We start from the raw sequence: 18,574 nt of genomic DNA on the forward strand, positions 1-18,574 counted from the left end.
TCGTAGCGAAAAAACGTTAAAGGGCTATTTTTAGGCCTCTGATATGTTGAGGAATTTATACCAGCGCAAACTTGTGGTCATCATCATCATCGTGCAGCGCAACGAGCGGCTGGCCGGCATGTTGGACTCCAAAGATCGTTGAAGAAGGTGTTTATTGGTGGTTTCGTGCAGTAAGTGCATGTTGGAGGCGAATATAATAAATAAATAAAGCTTTCGTTTTCGTTTTTTCTTAATTTTTTTTTTTTGAAAATTTTATTTTTTTTTGCGGTTTTAAAGGATGCACAGTAGCTGTATGATGATAAAGTTTGTTGGTAGGGAGGAAGGCCATTTCGTGGTATTGCAGATCGCAGGTGCGGATACCTTCTTTAACTCGTCTGGTGGCTGTGTGATGGAGGATTCAATTAATGGAGAATGATGTTAAAAGGTTCTCGTGGTCAATTTAGTAGGTTTTTTATTTTTTTTTTTGTTAATTTTTATTTTCCAATTGTATGCTCTGAAAAATAAATCTCGAAAAATAAGATAAATAATAATTGCAAGTGTGCAGAAAATATTAAGATTGATTAAGGTGTGATTTAGTCACAGGAAATTTTCGTTACTCATCGTCGTCTTAGTAGAATAATCCTCTGGTGGATCAAGAAATTCTCAGCATTTAAAGGCCATTCTATTTGAAAAGTATTCTTTAAAGCTGAAATTCTATTAATTTGTAACTTCTAGACTTAGTTGAAAGGCACGAAGAGTTTTTAGGTCTGAATTCCTCAGACGTAGACATTGTGGAACGCATTCAATTTTCGGTTTCTAAAAAAATACGCATTTACTTTCTTATCGATCTAAATTTAGAGTGTTTGAAAAGTGTTCTCCTCCAAATTATTTAAGCCCAGTTATACCCTGAAATTTCAATTTTTGATTTGTTGAAAAAGGTGTGGAACCTATTAAGTTTTTAACATAGTAGACGATTTCAAAACTTTATTTGTTGGATTTTTATTCACAAGATTCAATAATTGATAAATGTCTGAATTGGTTCGTTTAACTTGTTGTCAGGAAATTTTGGTAGTGGGTTGTGAGTTTTTTTTTATAGGTATAATTTTTTTTTTTTGTGAAGATTGATTCGATTCGAAGCCCAGGGTTGGGCGCCATTTAAAATGTTGGCTATCGATGTAAGCATTTTATATGGTAATATTCGTGTGCATTAAACTTTTAAGAGGACTGAAAAGACTTAAACAAATTTCAGGATGATGAAGATTTTAATTATTTTGATAGGTTAAAGTATGTTTAAATACAAATAATGTTGGCTATTCACAAATTGTAGGTATTTTTTTCTAAACGGTTCACAATTAAGCATAATTTGCTTTTTATCGCAATAACGTTCTCCAACCGGGCGCCATTTTTTTTAATCGTAATTTGTGTTTTCAATTTTTGAATTTACTAAGGTGTAATTCTTATGAAAGTTTGTGAGTTATCCAATTAAAAAGTTAATAACTTTTTATTATTTAACTTTTTAATAATAAAAAGTTATTAACTTTTTAATTGAATTATATTCAATCACTCCGCTTAAAAATAAAAATAATTTTCATTATTTTTTTTTTCACTTTGTTTACTTGTTTGTGAGTTATGTTAGCAGATTATATTTGTAAAAGAAAATTCCCGCGTTGGGCGCCATTTGTGTTTTTTTGTGATTTTTGTTATGTTTTTGTCTGAATATCTGCTGCTGTATCTAAACAAGTTGTGAAACAGGAATATTTTTTTTTTTTTGATAAGATTAGATAAGGCTATAGAGTCTTAAGGGGGTTTAACAATTAGTTACCAAAGGATATTTTTCAAGGATATTCATTTAAGAAACTAAATAAACTTTTAATTTTTCTATTGGTAGGTATTAGTTTGTGATTTTTTCTATCAAATACACCCAGATTTAATTTTATTGTCAATAGTTGGCGTTTTTCTTTTCATTTTTTTCAACAAATTATAGGTTCCACATTGGGCGCCATTTATGTTTTTTTTAGGTATAGGATTTTGTTTTTCTATAGCAAATGTTTGGAATTGAAGTGGTATTGCTATAGGAACGATGTTCTTCATTTAACCAACGCAAATTCAGTTGAAAAAACTGCAGGTTTTTGAGCAAATTTGCGTAAAAACTATGTTTTGTCAATGATATTTCTGGAACCATGTATCGCAGAAGCTTATGGATTTCATTTTCAATTAGATCAGTATTAACCCTTTTATTTGCATATAATGAACAGACATTTCCAACCAGAATTTTTGTGGTAATTTAATAAATTTTGACAAAATCACTAAAGTTTCATGCTCCTTAATTTGTATTATTTTGCTCTTTAAAGAGGTCCTGGAAAGAGCGTCAATTACACTAAGTTACTAAATATAACACTCACCCGGGCGCCATTTACAGGTGATTCTGTTGCAGCTGTTAAAATTCAAATAAAAATGATTTTTTTTGCTTAAAATAGCTGACTTCCTTCCTTCTTATTTTGAACTTTTATAATTTTTGCTGATTTTGCATAAATTTGCATACTAAAGTTGGCAAAAGAAGTCGAATGCAAAAATAAAAAAAAAAAAAAAAACACTTCGAATCCAAATTGACCAATGAATCGTCGAACTTTTTTTTTACAGCAGCATGCAACTTCTACAAGACAACCATCAATAGAGTTGTAGTTGTAGTAGTAGTTTTTTTTTTTTTTTTTGTCTTGGCAATAAAAATTCATTTAAATGTACAAATTGACCTTTCATTTCCTTTGAACATAGTCCAAGGTTTATTTTTTTTTTCTTTTTCTTCTTCTTCTCAAAAACTGCAGCAAAACTCTACTAAATGGAATGGAAATTGCAAAATGCAGTATTATTCCTTTAATCCACAGTGGTTTCGTTACAGCAGCAGAAATGTGTATAGTGTTTCTATAGCCGCAAGGCAATAAATATATGCAATTCTTTACATCCGGTAACCATATGAGAAGTTCAAGATGGTGATATAAACGTTTTTCCCACCTTAATCCCTACTATCCTATACCTGACTCTGATATTCACCTTAATCCTCAGTTTACCTGATTAACATCGATTGTTAAACTTATATATTCTCACAGAAGAGAAACGGGAAACTGATTGGAAGCCATTTTTTTTTTCGTTTTGTTTTGTTTTGATTTCTTCTGTTATTTTTTTTGTTGCTGTTGCGTCTTTTCAAATATTGTCATGTTGTGCAGACATGTTGACATTTCAAAAGATCTGGATCTTTCACTCACTGGTCGAGTTGTGACATTTGACAAGTTGGCGGCGATTTGGTTTAATAACCTAAGGGCCATTGCACACTCTTTCCAAAACAAAAAACAAAAAAAAAATATTTTAGAAAGATACGCAGTCAATATACAGAAGGCAATTTATATTGTTAAAGGCGGCAAGCCTTTGGGTTAATATAGTGCAGGCACAGTCACCAAAAGACTGCGAGAATGGCTTATTATGGATACGCGATCCACAAAGCTCCTGGCGCAGTAGCCACGGAATGTGTGTGCAGTGTTCAATAGTTTTTTGTTTTTCTTTCAATTTTATACTCGTGTGACGATATATTTTCGCCGTGTGTCGGTCGTCGGACGAAAAGTAGAATAACGTGTGTTAGGTTTTAGGTCTTTCGACCCAAATATGGCAATTTCGATCGTATAACGACCAATGTCAAATGATGTTGTGCGCAGGTTAGAGATATGCAACACGGTTCTCTGATGATGGCGCTGCGATAGTTAGTGACTTTGTTTGTTTGGAGTTTTTTTTTTAGTTTAATAGTTTCCTTGAACAATTTAATGTAAAAAGGGTAGGACATTCTTTAGGCAAAATCAATAGTTTAAATTTTGGCAAGGAAGTACATCGAACTGCGAAACAACGCTCTGTACGGATAATAATATCTAAGGCTTGGTTGCAGAAATTTTGTGTAATTGTTTTTTTGACAATTGGCCCTACCTGTGCAAAATTGTATGTTTCGACGAAGATATTTCCACAACCAAATATCGTAAAAGCTTCTGGTTTTCACTGGTGAATAGAACAATAATAGACCTTTTGTTTAAATATAATGAACGACCAATACAGTCGAGTTTTGTGGTTGATATCTCGATTTTAACAAAATAATCCAAATTCTCTAAAAAGTGAATTTTTCGCCGAATACATTTTCAGAACAAACCATCCTAGAAGCTTCTGCATTTAGTTGATTATTATCATATTTCGGCAAAATCATCATAATTTTGAAAAAAAAAACTATGTTTTGAAAAAGATATTTTCGGAACCAAGCGTCGAAAAAGCTTCTGGTTTTCACTAATGAATAGAACTGTTATAGACTTTTTGTTTAAATATAATGAACTACCGCTGCAGATCAGACTTCCCGGCTTGATACTTGCATTACGATGTTATCCAAATTATTCAAATTTTCTGTTAAGTGTTTCTTTCGTCGAATAAATTTCCAGACATAAACAATCTTGAAGCTTTTCGGTTTAGTTAGGAAACCACTGGTTAATTACCAAATTTTGGATTTAATTGTGCGAAAAATGTTTGTTTTGACAGAGATATTTCCGGAACCAAGCACCTTAGGAAATTCTCTTTTTCACTGTCAAGTAGAACACAAAAAGACCTTTTGATTGAATATAATGAACCACTAATTCAGATCAGAGTCCTGAGTTGAATAACGATTTCCACCAAATTACCCAAATTGTGTGAAAATTGATTGATTCATCGAAAATATTTCCGGAACCAACGATCCTAGAAGCTTCTAGGCATTTTTTTTTTGAAATCACTGGTTGATTACTGAATTTTGGACAAATCACAAGAATTATGTGATTAAAAAATATGTTTTGACAAAGATATTTGCGGAATAAAGTACCGTTAGAGCTTTTGGTTTTCACTGTCAAATAAAAAGACACTAGACTTTTCATTTAAAAATAATAAACGACCAATTTCGAATAGGGTTTCAGTGTTTATTTACTGATTTTGATCAAATTATCAAAATTTTCAGAAAAATGTTTGTTTCGACGAAGATATTTCTGCAACTAAGCATCATAAAAGCTCCTAGCTCCTAAAATAACTCAACCTCTAAAAATAACTTTTTCAAAATTTCGCATTTACTTCGCAGATCACCCGTTGGACGTTTATACCTGCCTATCATAAACCTCAGGCAGGACCTCTTTCAATCCGACATCAGCATAGAGGATTTCTTTATTTGTTTATTGTTTTGTTGTATATTTTTATAGAAAAAGAAGAAAAAATTCCAATGTTTTGATCAAAAACTCCATAAATTTACGTGATTTGCAAATCAGATTATTTTTCAGATTCGAAAAGTAAGGAAAAAGAATGTTGCCAAAGGAACTCAAATATTTTCATTTTTTTTTTTTTTTTTTTGTTTCTTGGGATTTATTCTCAGACATCTAGCGCATCAGCTATTTTTGCGAGCGCGAGAAGGACAAAGTTGAAGGTTTATTTGTATTTTTTCTTAGTTTTTTTTTTTCTGTTCCACCTACCAATTCCAACCAATAACCATTCCGTGCTCTATTCCTTTTAGTATAGTAAAAAAGACAGAACAGAGAAAAAGCATTGCGCGTTGTTCATCTGCGCCGAGTTCGCGAAAATTTTCTATAATGTCCGAATCACGAAAATGCTATTTTCCTGGTTCAATCGTTTTTATTTTATTTCTCTGTTTTTTTTATGTGTAACCTAGGTAGACCTATCCAATGGAACACAACACAACACAAAACAAAAACTGCCTAAGAAATCCTCCCTCATGGATTGCTACGAAGGAGGAGAAGCTGCACCGTGTTCAACAATCTTTTCGTGAGTCGAAATCAATGTTGGCTTTGGCTCTTGGGAAGTCTATAGGAATAATGCACCAACGACGACGACGATGGAGATGACGATGATCAGAATCATCATCATCGTCGTCATCGTCAGGCCCCAGCTGAAGCTAAAGACCCCCTTCTTTCATCCTGTGGATTCTAGTGGAGGCACTATAAAGTGCGTAACAATTAAGTCGTGACGCGACCGACCGGACGGATCGGGCCGAGTGGCGGTTTGAATCGGCGGCGTATCTGGGAGATACCATTTTTGCTTAAAATTGTTGTTGTTGCCTGCCTTTTGCATCTGTGGCTCTTGTCAAGTGGGTAGTAGCAGTTCCATCACGACTATATGGGCACAATGTGTTCCTGGCTGTGATGCAGTATTTCTACTGCAAGCTGCTTCTGCTGCAGTTGCTGGATGATGTTCAGAATTGCTGACTGTTTTATTGCCTGAGTTTTTTTTTTGTGAAGCATTTTTGAAGCACACAATAGATTGTTCCCTCGTTTTCTTATTTTATTTTAATTTTTGTTTTTTTTTTCAGTTTTTTTTTTCCTCGAAATCTGTAGCAGGAATGAAAATTTTTGAATGAAATTATTGCGAACACGTCTCGTTGATTTATTGAATAATCTCGAATGAGTAATGGGAATGTGTGCGCTTCACCAACTCTCTCGCCAAATAAAATGAAATGAACGAAATAATGGTGAGATGTGACTGCCCTCGACATATCCTTCGAGAGCAAAAAAAAAAAAAAGAACGAACAAAACAATGGGCCAAAAGGACAATGAGAAATTTAGAAGCAATTAAGGTAGCGAAATTAAATTCTTCTTCTTATATTGCGTTATTGCGAGAAGGAGCTTTTGCGAAATGGTTCCTCCTTAAAAGATATTAAACGTTTTTTAGAGTCTTCCTTCGTGCGTCAGTTGGTCTTTTGTGGACAAACCTAAACGAAGACCCGCCAAATCGCGAGAACACACAATTTTTGGAATGTCAAAATGAAATGTTTTGTTCTTTTCTGTCACCGACCAAATCGTGAATGGAGTTTTTGGGGAATTTGTCATTTTTGTTTTTTATGTTCCTCTTTTTTTTTTGTTTGTTTGTAGGTGGAATCGTGACGAGACTAAAAGTGGACGAAATAAGTCGATTGAAATCAATTTTTGGATTTCAATGACCTAAAACAATAATATCAACTTGGTTTAAATGCATTATGACTCAGTTTAATATTATTTCAAATTGAAAGTACTAAATGGCGCCCGGGTGATTTTTATTTATTTTCGGTTTTTCGAGTACACAGCTTGTGTATATTGAATTTTTCAGTGCATTTGCTCCATATGTTGATGCATGCAAAATAAAAACTTAGTTATAGACCGTTTAAAAAAAAAGACAAAACAGTAAATGGCGCCCGGGTATAATTCAATTAAAATACCTTTTTTGCATAGATCATGAAATAAAAACTCAAAATATTTCCATATAAACATTTGTGCTATAGATAAGCGATAAATGCATTTTTTTGTTCGATTTTAGAAATAGTAAAATACTAAATGGCGCCCGGGTGAAAAAAATTGATATTTTTCGCAGTTATACTTCTTCTACATAGTTAAAATTTACTTTTTTCTTAACTTAGGTGCTTTAAAAAATTTCGTCTTTTTGCCAACATTCCAATTTTTTTGGAATTTCACGGTGGTGGTTAAAAGTCTATAAGCGGTGCGGTTTTTGTCGATTTTATTTTTTGTCAGAAAAAAAACTGGGTTTGTTTTTGTAATAATACTAGACATAAAATGGCGCCCGGGTGAAGGAACCATCTTATTTGTAAGAACTTGAGTGTCTTATCAGCCATTAAAACTCTCAGGCTAACTATGTTATTCTTAAAGCATTACTAGATTGAAGATATCAAAAGCAACAAGCTCAAAATGGCACCCGAGTAAAAACTACAGTTGACTACAGAAAAAGCTTTTTTTTTAATTTCACAGGATCCAGTGACTTCTCCAAAAAAACTCCAGTTTCTTTAAGTTTCTTGGTCTTTTATTTTAAAACATAATCAAAAGAATTCATTTCATTTCATCCAGGTAGTCTTCCCTTTTCTCCCAACATTGAAACTTTTTTACGGCGAGGCAGTCTGCCATTTAAAAACCACAATTGACAATGATTAGGCCCGGCATTCACAAAAGAAAAACCCATTTTACAACCAAAAAACTCAAATAAACTACAAAATAATTAAAAAAAACTTTACAATCAATTCATTTTATTAATCCACAACCTTTCACAACAATTTGTTTCTTTGGTTTTCCGTTCTTCGTACCGTAATCTTGAAGTCCATCCAAAACCTTCAAGCCCTCCATAACTTTACCAAAAGCCACACTTTTTCCATTCAAAACCTTCAATGGTTTAAAACTCAAACTAAACTCAAAGCATCCTTTCGATTCTCTTTCCAAAAGATTCAATGTACCACTTTGTCCATGATCAATATGTGGATTGATTTTTTGTGTAGAACCAAGTTCAAGACCTTCAGGTTTAGGAATTTCCCCTTCAATCCAAAGATTCGGATAATTTCGATTAAATTTGAACAAATTCTTATCACCTTTCTTACACATTCGAACTATATGTAGAACAACATTTGGAGCAGCTTCAGTACAAAGAACCAAGACTATTCTGTCTAAAGGTCGAAAATCTTTGATTTCTAGATCAACATAGATTTTTGGCCAAAGAAGCAACGGAACCGTATTAATATCACGAACTGGCATAACATCTTCATATTGTTTAAAGAGTTCTTTACGATATTCCTCTTGATCATGAGAAGTCCTCGGAATATGCTTAACTGCCGGTGGCCTTGTCTTCATTGTCGGTTTAGCACAAATCAATTTTCGACCAAGATAAAAATTTTCCTCATCGATTTTTCGCAACCAGTTTTTGACATTTTGAACCCTTGTCTTTCGAACACCGGTAACTTTATTATAAGGACTAATTTCACCTTCAATTCTTTGAATTTGATTCAATTTCTCCATTAATACAACATTCTCCGAAATGATTCTCTTCGAACATTCATTATCGAGCCGCATTCGAGTTGTTCGAAGAAATGTACCAGCTTTAAATTTTGGCGGTCGATTATCAATTTCACACCGAGCATTACGAACTTTACAGAAGTGATCCTTATAATGACGGTCCATAACGAAATTTTAAATTAAAAATAAAACAACACAAAATAAAAAAGGAAAAGAAATAAAAAATTCAAATTTTGACTTTATTTAAAAAGCCAGGTGTCCTAAGTCTCCACTTTTTTCGAAAACCGGACAAAGTGAACATAAAAAAGGTACTAAAAATTTAATTTAAACAAAAACAATCCTTTTCTTCTATTTTTAACTCCTTTTCTTCTAAAAAGAACTAATAACAATGAATTTTAACGATTATAGGGACATCAAAAAGAAAAAAAAAAAAAGGTCAGGCTCATTGCGCATGCGCAACATGAAAGAGACATTTTCAAGCCTTTTTCCTTGATACTTTCTTTGAAATTTCTTCAACGTTCACTTTCATGGTTTAATTTTATTTTTATTGACATTTTGAAAAAAACCCTTTTTCTTCAAGAAGGATCCCGCCTGTCAAATCAAGGGTTTCTAATAAATTTATTTTATTACGTCATCATCACTCCCTGACACATCGATTGATTTTTTTTTTTCTCTCACCGAATTCAAACATTGAGCGGCATTTTTTCTTTTGTTGTAATGATATCCCCGGATTGGCTTCACTGAATTGAGAAAATAGTTTTCCCTTTTTTTTTCTGTGTTTGTTAATGTTTCCATCGGTCTTCGTCCATCCACGCATTCAAATAATTTGAAATCTCCCGCGCTGCTAATGAGCTAGCTAACGACAAACAAAAAAGTGTGACCCATCATAATTATAGAAACAGACCGGGAAGAGAAAAGAGCGAGTGAGGGAGATGAAAATTGTCAAAACGGGCAGCCATGATGATCAATCACCTGTCAGTGAGTGTGTCCGAAAAGTCATATAGGTACACGCATATTTCGTACGATAGGGTTGTCAGAGAAGATGTCATTATCTGTCATTTTTTCGAAGAGAATAGTGTACAAGGGGTTTAATGAGAGACATATGACCAAAACAGCGTTCGGCTGTTGCACACATGAACGATTAACTAATTTATTAGGGGGAAATTTGTGTATTTTTGGCGGAAAAGTCGTGTAACAAAGCGGAAGTGCTCATCAAGCAGTAGTTATATGGATGGGAAGATCTTTTAATTGAGACACATATTCGGTGAGTTTTATACCGGACTTTAAATAAAAATGTTTAGATGATGGGCATTATGGGATATTAAAGTGGTAAATAGGTCGTGTGTTGATGGCTGATGGTTGTTTTTTTGGTGTCAATAATCAAACAGGAAATGTATGTCAAAGTGATCATTGGGATGAGGTGGATTTCCTGAATTTTCACACGCTTTGTGGCTAGAATCGATAATTTAGTATGGGATGCCACTAGGTTCAATCTAAGGACCACTTCTTTTAGTTTTTTTTCTTTTTTTTTTTTACTTTCAATTTCTTTTAAATCTATGGATAACATTTGTTGAGCTCGTAATTTGTCCATTGGGAGTGAAGCTTACAGAAGGAATAACATTTCAAACAAAACTGGCATGAGTCTTATCTTATACAGTCAAAGACGGTTAACTTCTAGGCTAAGAGCAAGTAAGGTTTTGAATGTCAAATGTGTGATGAGACTTTTCACACGCTTCGCATCTAGAATTGATAGTTATTTATGGGATACCACAAAGTTCGATCTAAGGGCCACTTATTTTTATTTTTTTTGTCTTGTATTTACTTTATATTTCCTTTTTAATTTGGTGGAATACATTTGTTGAGCTAGTAATTTGCCCATTGGGAATGTAGCTTAAAGAGGGAATATCATTTCAAACAAAACTGGCATAACTCTCTTCTAATACAGTCGACGACAGTTAACTTCGCTAAGGGAAAAAAGCCGTGTGGTTTTGTTTGATGTCTGGTTTTTTGGTAACAGGAAATGTATGTCAAAAAAAACGTAAGAAAGAGTTGAATTTTCATGAGTTTTTGCAGTTTTCTGGCTAGAATCGATAATTTATGGGATACCAGAAGGTTCAATCTAAGGGCCACTTCTTTTAAGTGTTTTCTTTCAATCTGATGAAATTCATTTGTTAAGCTCGTAATTTTTCCCTTGGGAACATATAGCTTTCAAACAGAATTGGAATACAGTCAACGACGGTTAAATTCACTGAAAAATATCTATGTTTGGAAGTAATCTTCGTACTTTTAATTCAACTGGTCAAAACTTATTGCATCGGCTTCGTAATAGCTAAGTTTTTTGTTAAAAGCCCAGCTCAGGGGCCCAATTCCGCAAGAGTGAATTCCTCTGTGTACACGAAAAAACGTGTAAATTGCCTTAAGAACAAGGCAGATAAAAATTCACACAGAAAAACTCAATCTTGCGGAATTGGGTCCCAGGGCACAAAACGAGGCGAAATAATGAAAATGGAAGTGCCATTAAACTGGATAAGGCGAAAGGAAAGGGTAGATAGCATTTAATCGGTAGTTACTGTTCTCTTAACAAATTTTTGTCACCTAATTGGGGGGACGTGAAAGCATCTATACGTGACTCCAAATCTTTCCAATCACCCAATCTCCAAGGAAAAAAAGATACAAAAAGACAAACTTATAGCAAAAACCATTTCCAAGATCATTATATCGTCCCCAAGTCCCCATAGAGCCGCACTCTTTTCCACTGGTCTCAAGCGCACAAAAGTCCCTCTACACTCATTTCTTGCCCCAATCTCAGCCTTAGAGTGTTTATCATCGTAATCGGCATCACTGTCGTCGTTGTGCGTTCATATTATCTGTTTGGTGGTTGTCATCATCGTTTGGTGCCTGGAGGAGCCTTCTTCCGTTTGTCGTTGGCGATGCTCGTAAGCCTATGGCTCTGCTGGCTTCCATCCATCGGAAGATCGGTCCGTTCGTTGGTCGTATAAATAATTTAATATTGTGGACATGTCAAAAACATCACGTTAAAGTGCGGGCAACTTGTCTCCTTATTTATGCAATTAAGTTGGAATAAAAAGACGCCGAGATAGAAGAAGAACAGAGGGAAAGGTATAAAGGAGAAGCATCACGCAGAAGCGCTCAACAAGGCAGTTAGAGCTGCAAGCAAGAGGCACAGGTTGTTTTATCTGTGGTCCAGCGATGTCATACGTACGTTCCACTCTCTCAACGTTGTTGTGTTTGTTGTGCAACAGAAAAGTGAATCTGTCCCCAAAGATGCAGTCAACCACCGCACATGCGTGTGAGTTGGTGAAGTGCGTGTTTGCACAAGATTGCGTCTTGATAGGCACAATACAAAAACTATATGAACTTCCCAGATGGACGGGCTGCACTCTGGCATCATCAGTAGGCCATACTTCCACAATCCACACACAGTAACAACAACAACAAAATCATAGATACGACAGAATTGGAAAGGAAATACCTCAAAAGGAGTTTTTCGCTATCTACGGGTTGAATGAATTGATGCCAAAGAGGCTCTATAAGCAGCAATAATTGTTTAAGCTCAAGCAAATTGACTGGCAAAAGAGTCGTTTGTTTGTTGGATTTTTTTTTTTGCAATTTTTTTTTTATTTATAGGCGCCGCTGGTATTTTTATTAAGAATTTAAGCCAATTAGTTTTAAAAAATTTACAAACTTGTCGAATTGTTCAAGTCTATAAAAATGTGATGTTTTTGGTGAAGTATGCAAACTGTGTAGCTAGTAGCTAGGTAACCTCATTAGTAAGGCTCTTTCAAATTTTATACATTTTTCAAATACATAACCTCAAATTATGGTGCACAGTGTGTACAACTGTGGGAGCATTCTAAGTTAGGCAGTCAATGAGTAAGAAAACCGACAGTTTTTCAAGACTAGACACTCGAGGCAAGAACCATTATTCATTAGAAAAAATTCTGAGAAAAAGTCGGAACAAAAACGAATACGTTCCACAACTTGGAATAAAAGACTTAAAATAAGAATGCGATTAAAAAAAGCAAGGCTTATGTGGAACGTAAGTTAAAAATTGCAAACAACCCATTTCTTGTTATAAAGTTTCATTTCCATGTAAATTTTAGCTCATTCAGATTTATAGAGATTTTGGTCAGCGAAATGAAAAAATGCAGGAGTAAAAATTTGTGCATAAAATTACTTGTGGAACGTGTTGCTCTTAATGATATACTGACATAAATTCCTTGTTAAGAACATTTTGTACTATACCTAATTAGATTTCAATTTTCTTGAAAGTGGTTTAGTGATCACTAAAAATTAAATAAGGTAAAATTGTTTCTGGGAAAATTTCAAAGTTACATTCCACAGCTTCTATTCTTTGTTAAAATTATTGGTTTTGTAAATTTCATTTTGTTCAATACTATTATGTAAGTTTTTCATCACAATGGCATAATTATAAATTGCTAATATTAATTGTGGAACCTGTTTTAAGTTGAAAGATTTTTGGGAAAATAAATACGTTCTACGAGTTATTTCTGAGAGTTTGTACCGAAGGAAAAAAGGACTCAAGTTTAATGGGATATCATAAAATTAATGAATCAATTTATTAAGACTCCAAATACATTCATGCTGTGGAACACAGTACCGACTGAAACTACTTTCAACATAAAAGTGTTTCAATACTATTTCTATTTGTCTTCCAATTGAATAACTATAAATGAGTATAAAGTCGCTTTATTCATTGTGGAACCCATTTATTTTCCATCCAGTTCAAAATTGCATACGTTCCACGTATCCGTGGAATACGTTCCACAAATTATTTTGAGTTTGAAGGAAAAAATACTAAAGTTATACCTACAGCACAGCATAAATTTAATGAACCAACTAAGTGAAATTCGAAATACATGTTGTGGAACGTAGTACTGAACATTTCGTGTAAACTATTTTCTGCATCATAATGTTTCTATACTTTTGTACTATATTTCCCTTACAATGGCATATTTAGTGTATAAGAAACTGAATATGTTCCACAACATATTTCTGAGAGTCTTTATCGAAGGGCAAAATACGAAAGTTCAACGGAAGAACATAAAATTAATAAATCAATTTACTATGACTCTTAAAACATGTTGTGGAACGTAAGACTGAACATGTCATAGAAACTATTTTCTACTAATATTTCGTTTTCATCCCAATTTAATATCTTGAATTTAATTTTATCAAACAATCTACCGGCCAAAAAAAAAAACATTTTAACAAAAACACATGTTCCACATTTCTCTAACAATAAAATATAAACATATGCTCTCCATTTCTACGGAATCCTTTTCAAATTTCGCCGCATTTCTCAGACATTTTAACGCATCTTTGAATCTTTTATTAGTTTTTCAAATACAAGAATTTCAGTAGCAATTTCAATAATAACCTGACCTTCAAGCTGAATATAGTTTTACGATCCACACATCTCTATTACATCCATATAACCAAACCTGAACCCAACCTTTACAATAATGACATCCTAATTTACTGGGTAAACACAACAACTGCCTACAATTAAACAAACAAAAGAGTGCGCTCAACCAAACAGCAAAGGGTTACCTGAACAATTTTATGAATTCCACGTAATATAGCAAGATGATTACAAAAGAGAGATACATCCGACAAAGACGTGCAACCAATTTCCTTTCCCATCATCATCAAACGATGAAACAGAAGGAGGTCGAGTTAACATATCTATAATAACTCAGGTATATAAAGAGTTTATCTAGAATTTTCGCATCAACTAATTACCTATCGTCGGTCGGTCGGTTCGGTTCGGTTCGGTCGATGACGGTGAATGAAGAAGATTATCCAAACTCAAAGCGCATTGCTGCATCCAACCAAACCAACCAACTAACCCAACCAACCAGCAAAACCATCAACTAACCTTAACCAACTGCTGCAGTGTAGGCAACAATCCAAAAACCACCATAGAAATGCGGAAAGCCAAAAATACCGATTGAACTAATTGTCAGGAACGACCGTTTAATTGTTATTACCCAAGACCGTATTCGATCCCCATCCGCATCTAGGAGAAGTACAATATCTCTAAACACAAAGTGAGATACTTTCAAATGCATTAGAAAACAATTTTTGCTAAATGAAATTCACATCCACTACAATCCACAACTGACGACGAGGAAAGATACTGACACTGCAGTATTTTGTTATATCGGCAAAGTATAAGAAGAGAGGGTATTTAAATATATCTTACAGATACATTCCAAAGCAGCAGTTTAGCATGTGAAGCATACCAAATTACACTCAATCAACCTACGCTATAGCCAGCGTCCATTAGCTGCTTCTGGGTGCATTTTAATTGCCATAAAAATGTCCAGTATAGAAATTTTTTTTTTTTTTTGTTTTTGTTTTATATCTCATGGATACGCTTACGCATTACAATTACCTCAATCAGAAAATGTGTGTCCTGTTGCTATGGCTACTTAGCTATGTAAAAGATACATTTTCTTCTATCGAGAAAAGGTCATAACACGTATCGCTTCGCGGTGCCGATTGTGGAGCAAAACAACCTATTGAAGAAGCTCTATCTTTTACTCTGGAAGAATCCACATTAAATCGGAGGAAAAATAAACCATAGAATGTATCTAGATTGCGGGGTAAAAACGTTTGTGGAAGAAGACGAAAAAACGCTTTAACGTGATTTCGAATGGATTTTCTGTTTGATCTTTCCTCAAGGCACGTCGTCGTTTTGTGTTCTAGGATTCCAGAAGGGGTATAGGAGAAGTGTGGGAGTATAGATACAATTGTGGAACGAGACTAGACTTAGTGGCTTCGGGCTATGCCAGAAATGAGAGGGCTGATGATTATATGCATTTTGTGCTGTGCTAAGACTTTGTGATGAAACATTCCCCATCCAAAAACCGATAAAAACGAGAAAATAGAGATTGAGGTAAACTAACAATATACCTATCGTATATATTTTTCGGAAGCAGGGGGCTGATGGAGGAGAGTTAAAAAGGAGGAATAAAACGCACCACAAGGATGCGGGTGGAATTCTTAATTCTTATATTTTCTCGTTTGATTTCTTCACAATTGTTTGTGGTGTAGTTTTAGATATGAATCAAGGATAATATAATTTTTTTTTGTGTGTGAGTTCAGAGGAATGAGTATGTGTATCGATAGACTACTAAGTGGAAGATTTTGTGGGTTTTTAGCCAGCTTCTTGTGTTGATAGGATTTGTCGACAAAAGTTGTCGAAGTTTGCTGATGGCAACAACTTGCGGCGGCATTGGGTCTGAAAGGAAGTTTTTTTTCCAAAAAAAAAAAAAAAAAAAATTGTTACAAAGAAAGAATGAAAGATGGAAATCGAAGATTTGTTAGGAATTGACAAATTTTCGATTTGATTTTTTTTTTCTTCTTCTTTTTGTTTGATTCTTTGAATGTTTATCGGAATATCAAAAGGGATTAGTTTGGAGCATATCCAAAAAGTTATGACATGTTGATTGGGATACATTTTTATTAAATGAGTTTGAGTGTAAATAAATATTTTTGTGCTGTGCATTTTGATTGCATAAACAATTTGATTTTTTGCTACAAAATTGCTGAACGACTTTTGTTAAATTCGAAAACATTTTTTCAAGATATCTGGGAATTAGTTCTAAAAAAAAGCTTTTTAAAAGTATTTCTGAGTTTTTAAAACATTTTTTAATTGTTGTCTGTAAAAAGTCGAATTACTGTGGCAAATATAACGAAATATCACAGATATTTCCGAATGTATCACGAACCAATCGGTAAAAATCACGAGTTTTAAAAGGTATCACATATTGATCCGTGAAGAAAACAACATTTTTTGACGAATTATTGTGGCAAATATTACCAAATACTCAGGTATCACAGATTTTCTGGAATCTATCACAGACCACTTGGAGAAAATTAAGGGTTTTAAAAGTATCACACATTAAGCCGTGAAGAATGACGAATTATAGTGGTAAATAAAGCGAAATACTCTGGTATCACAGATTTTCCCGAATGTATCACGAACCACTAGGTAAAAATCACGAGTTTTACAAGGTATCCACATATTGATCCGTGAAGTATAGAAGATTTACTATTGAGTTTGAGAAATTACTGTGGCAAATATCACGAAATAATCAAGCATCACAGATTTTCCGGAAAGTATCACGGATTACTTCGTTAGAATTACAAGTTTTTCAACGTGTCACAGTTTTCGCCGTGAAGTATAACAGATTTTTACTTGAGAACCATTGAGTTTGACGAATAACTGTTTGCAAACATCACAAAATTTTCGGGTATCACAGATTTTCTTAAATGTATCACGGATCGCTGGGTGATATTTTATTTTAAAAACTATTGAGTGTGGAAAATTTTTGTGACAAATATCACGAAATACTCTGGTATCACGGGTTTTCGGTAATGTATCACGGTTCACTTGCTGAGAACTGAGTTTCTCAAGGTATCACACATTGTACGTTGAAGTATATGGGATTCTTACTTAAGAACTATTTAGTAGTATAACGAATTACTGTGGAAAATACAATGAAATAATCTGGTATCACAGATATTTTACATAATATCACACATTCCACCATGAAGTATTACTTATTTTATTACTGTGACAAATATCACGAAATATTCTGATATTACAGATTTTTTGGAATATATCACAGATAGTTTGGTAAGAACTAGGAATTTTTCAAAGTATCACACATTGTAGCTGGAAATATATTAGATTTTTCTTTAATTTGAGTTTAACGAATTACTGTGGAAAATATCATGAAATTTCCTGGTATCACAGTTTTTTTAAGAATATGTATATCACGGATCACTCGGTAAAAATTAAGAGTTCCATTAAATATCACAGATTGCAATGCAAGGGATTCACATTTTAACTCAAAAACTATTGAATGTGAAAATACCATGGCAAATATTACAAAAAAAAAATATAGTATCACAATTTTTTCGGAATGTGTCACAGATCCGTGATCAGTTTGAAACGGTTTTTCATTAAAAATTCTTCATAGAATATATTGAACTTTTGTTTTATTTTAGAAAAATAAGATCACATAACAAAATTTACGATATTGTGTTATGCGATGTTTTTAAATTTTGACAGGTTTACCAGTAATTACGTTTATAACATCTGCTTCTCCATCCACCTTCCACGATTTAATTTGATTTTATGACATAATTGGTAACATACCTCCCTTACACTTAAAAAAGTTCTTCGAACTCAATCATCAGGCTAATCCCTTTACCTTAATTCATTAATTTTATCTCATAAACTGTCACATTTTTTTGTAAGTCTTAAAAAAATTCACCAAAAAACTACATAATAATTCCACAAACAACTCAAAAACAACAAAGAAAAACAAAAAAAAAGGTTAAGGTCCAATAATGGAACCCAAAGGCATCCCATCATAAACCCAATTATTGTTTCCTCAAGTCCATCATCATGTCCATCAACTTATACCGATTGCAGCTCCCCCTCTCTTATACAAAAACATGTACATATGATGGGCAATTTCTACAAGCACGTTAGTTAGTTGCAATATATCTTTTTTGTGTGTGACAACATTCGCGCACATAACCATAATTTTTTATGACGCAATTACCGCAACTCGACACAAACTATACGACGAGGACGAGCTACCGAGAATTGACATCCAGTGTCAATCTCATATCAATACGTCATCTTTTGCGAATGATATTATATACGAACACGCCCATGAAAGAAATTGATAAATTAGAATTGCAAGGAA

At 33.7% G+C, this 18,574-nt stretch overlaps 2 protein-coding genes across 2 annotated transcripts in view; both read right to left on the minus strand.

Moving 5' to 3' along the window:
- The window catches only part of LOC129918656 (possible lysine-specific histone demethylase 1), a 532,105-nt gene that overhangs the window by 165,976 nt on the left and 347,555 nt on the right, over nt 1-18,574 (minus strand). The gene's annotated exons all lie outside the window — the stretch shown is intronic.
- LOC129918657 (uncharacterized) lies at nt 8,037-9,031 on the minus strand. Its single transcript, XM_055999285.1, has 2 exons — nt 8,378-9,031; nt 8,037-8,323 (listed from the first exon to the last, which is right to left on the minus strand). Exons 1-2 carry the CDS (start codon nt 8,961-8,963, stop codon nt 8,037-8,039), a joined length of 873 nt encoding a protein of 290 aa, XP_055855260.1. The 5' UTR covers nt 8,964-9,031.

This window comes from Episyrphus balteatus, chromosome 4 (genome assembly GCF_945859705.1).
Source record: "Episyrphus balteatus chromosome 4, idEpiBalt1.1, whole genome shotgun sequence".
NCBI lineage: Eukaryota > Metazoa > Arthropoda > Insecta > Diptera > Syrphidae > Episyrphus > Episyrphus balteatus.

Excerpts from the sequence above, each read along its gene's own strand:
- LOC129918657 (XM_055999285.1), bottom strand. The coding sequence starts at position 8,963 with ATGGACCGTCATTATAAGGATCACTTCTGTAAAGTTCGTAATGCTCGG. Across the intron at positions 8,324-8,377 it reads AGTTCGAATGTGTAAGAAAG|GGGAAATTCCTAAACCTGAA; the intron begins GTGATAAGAATT and ends TTTGGATTGAAG.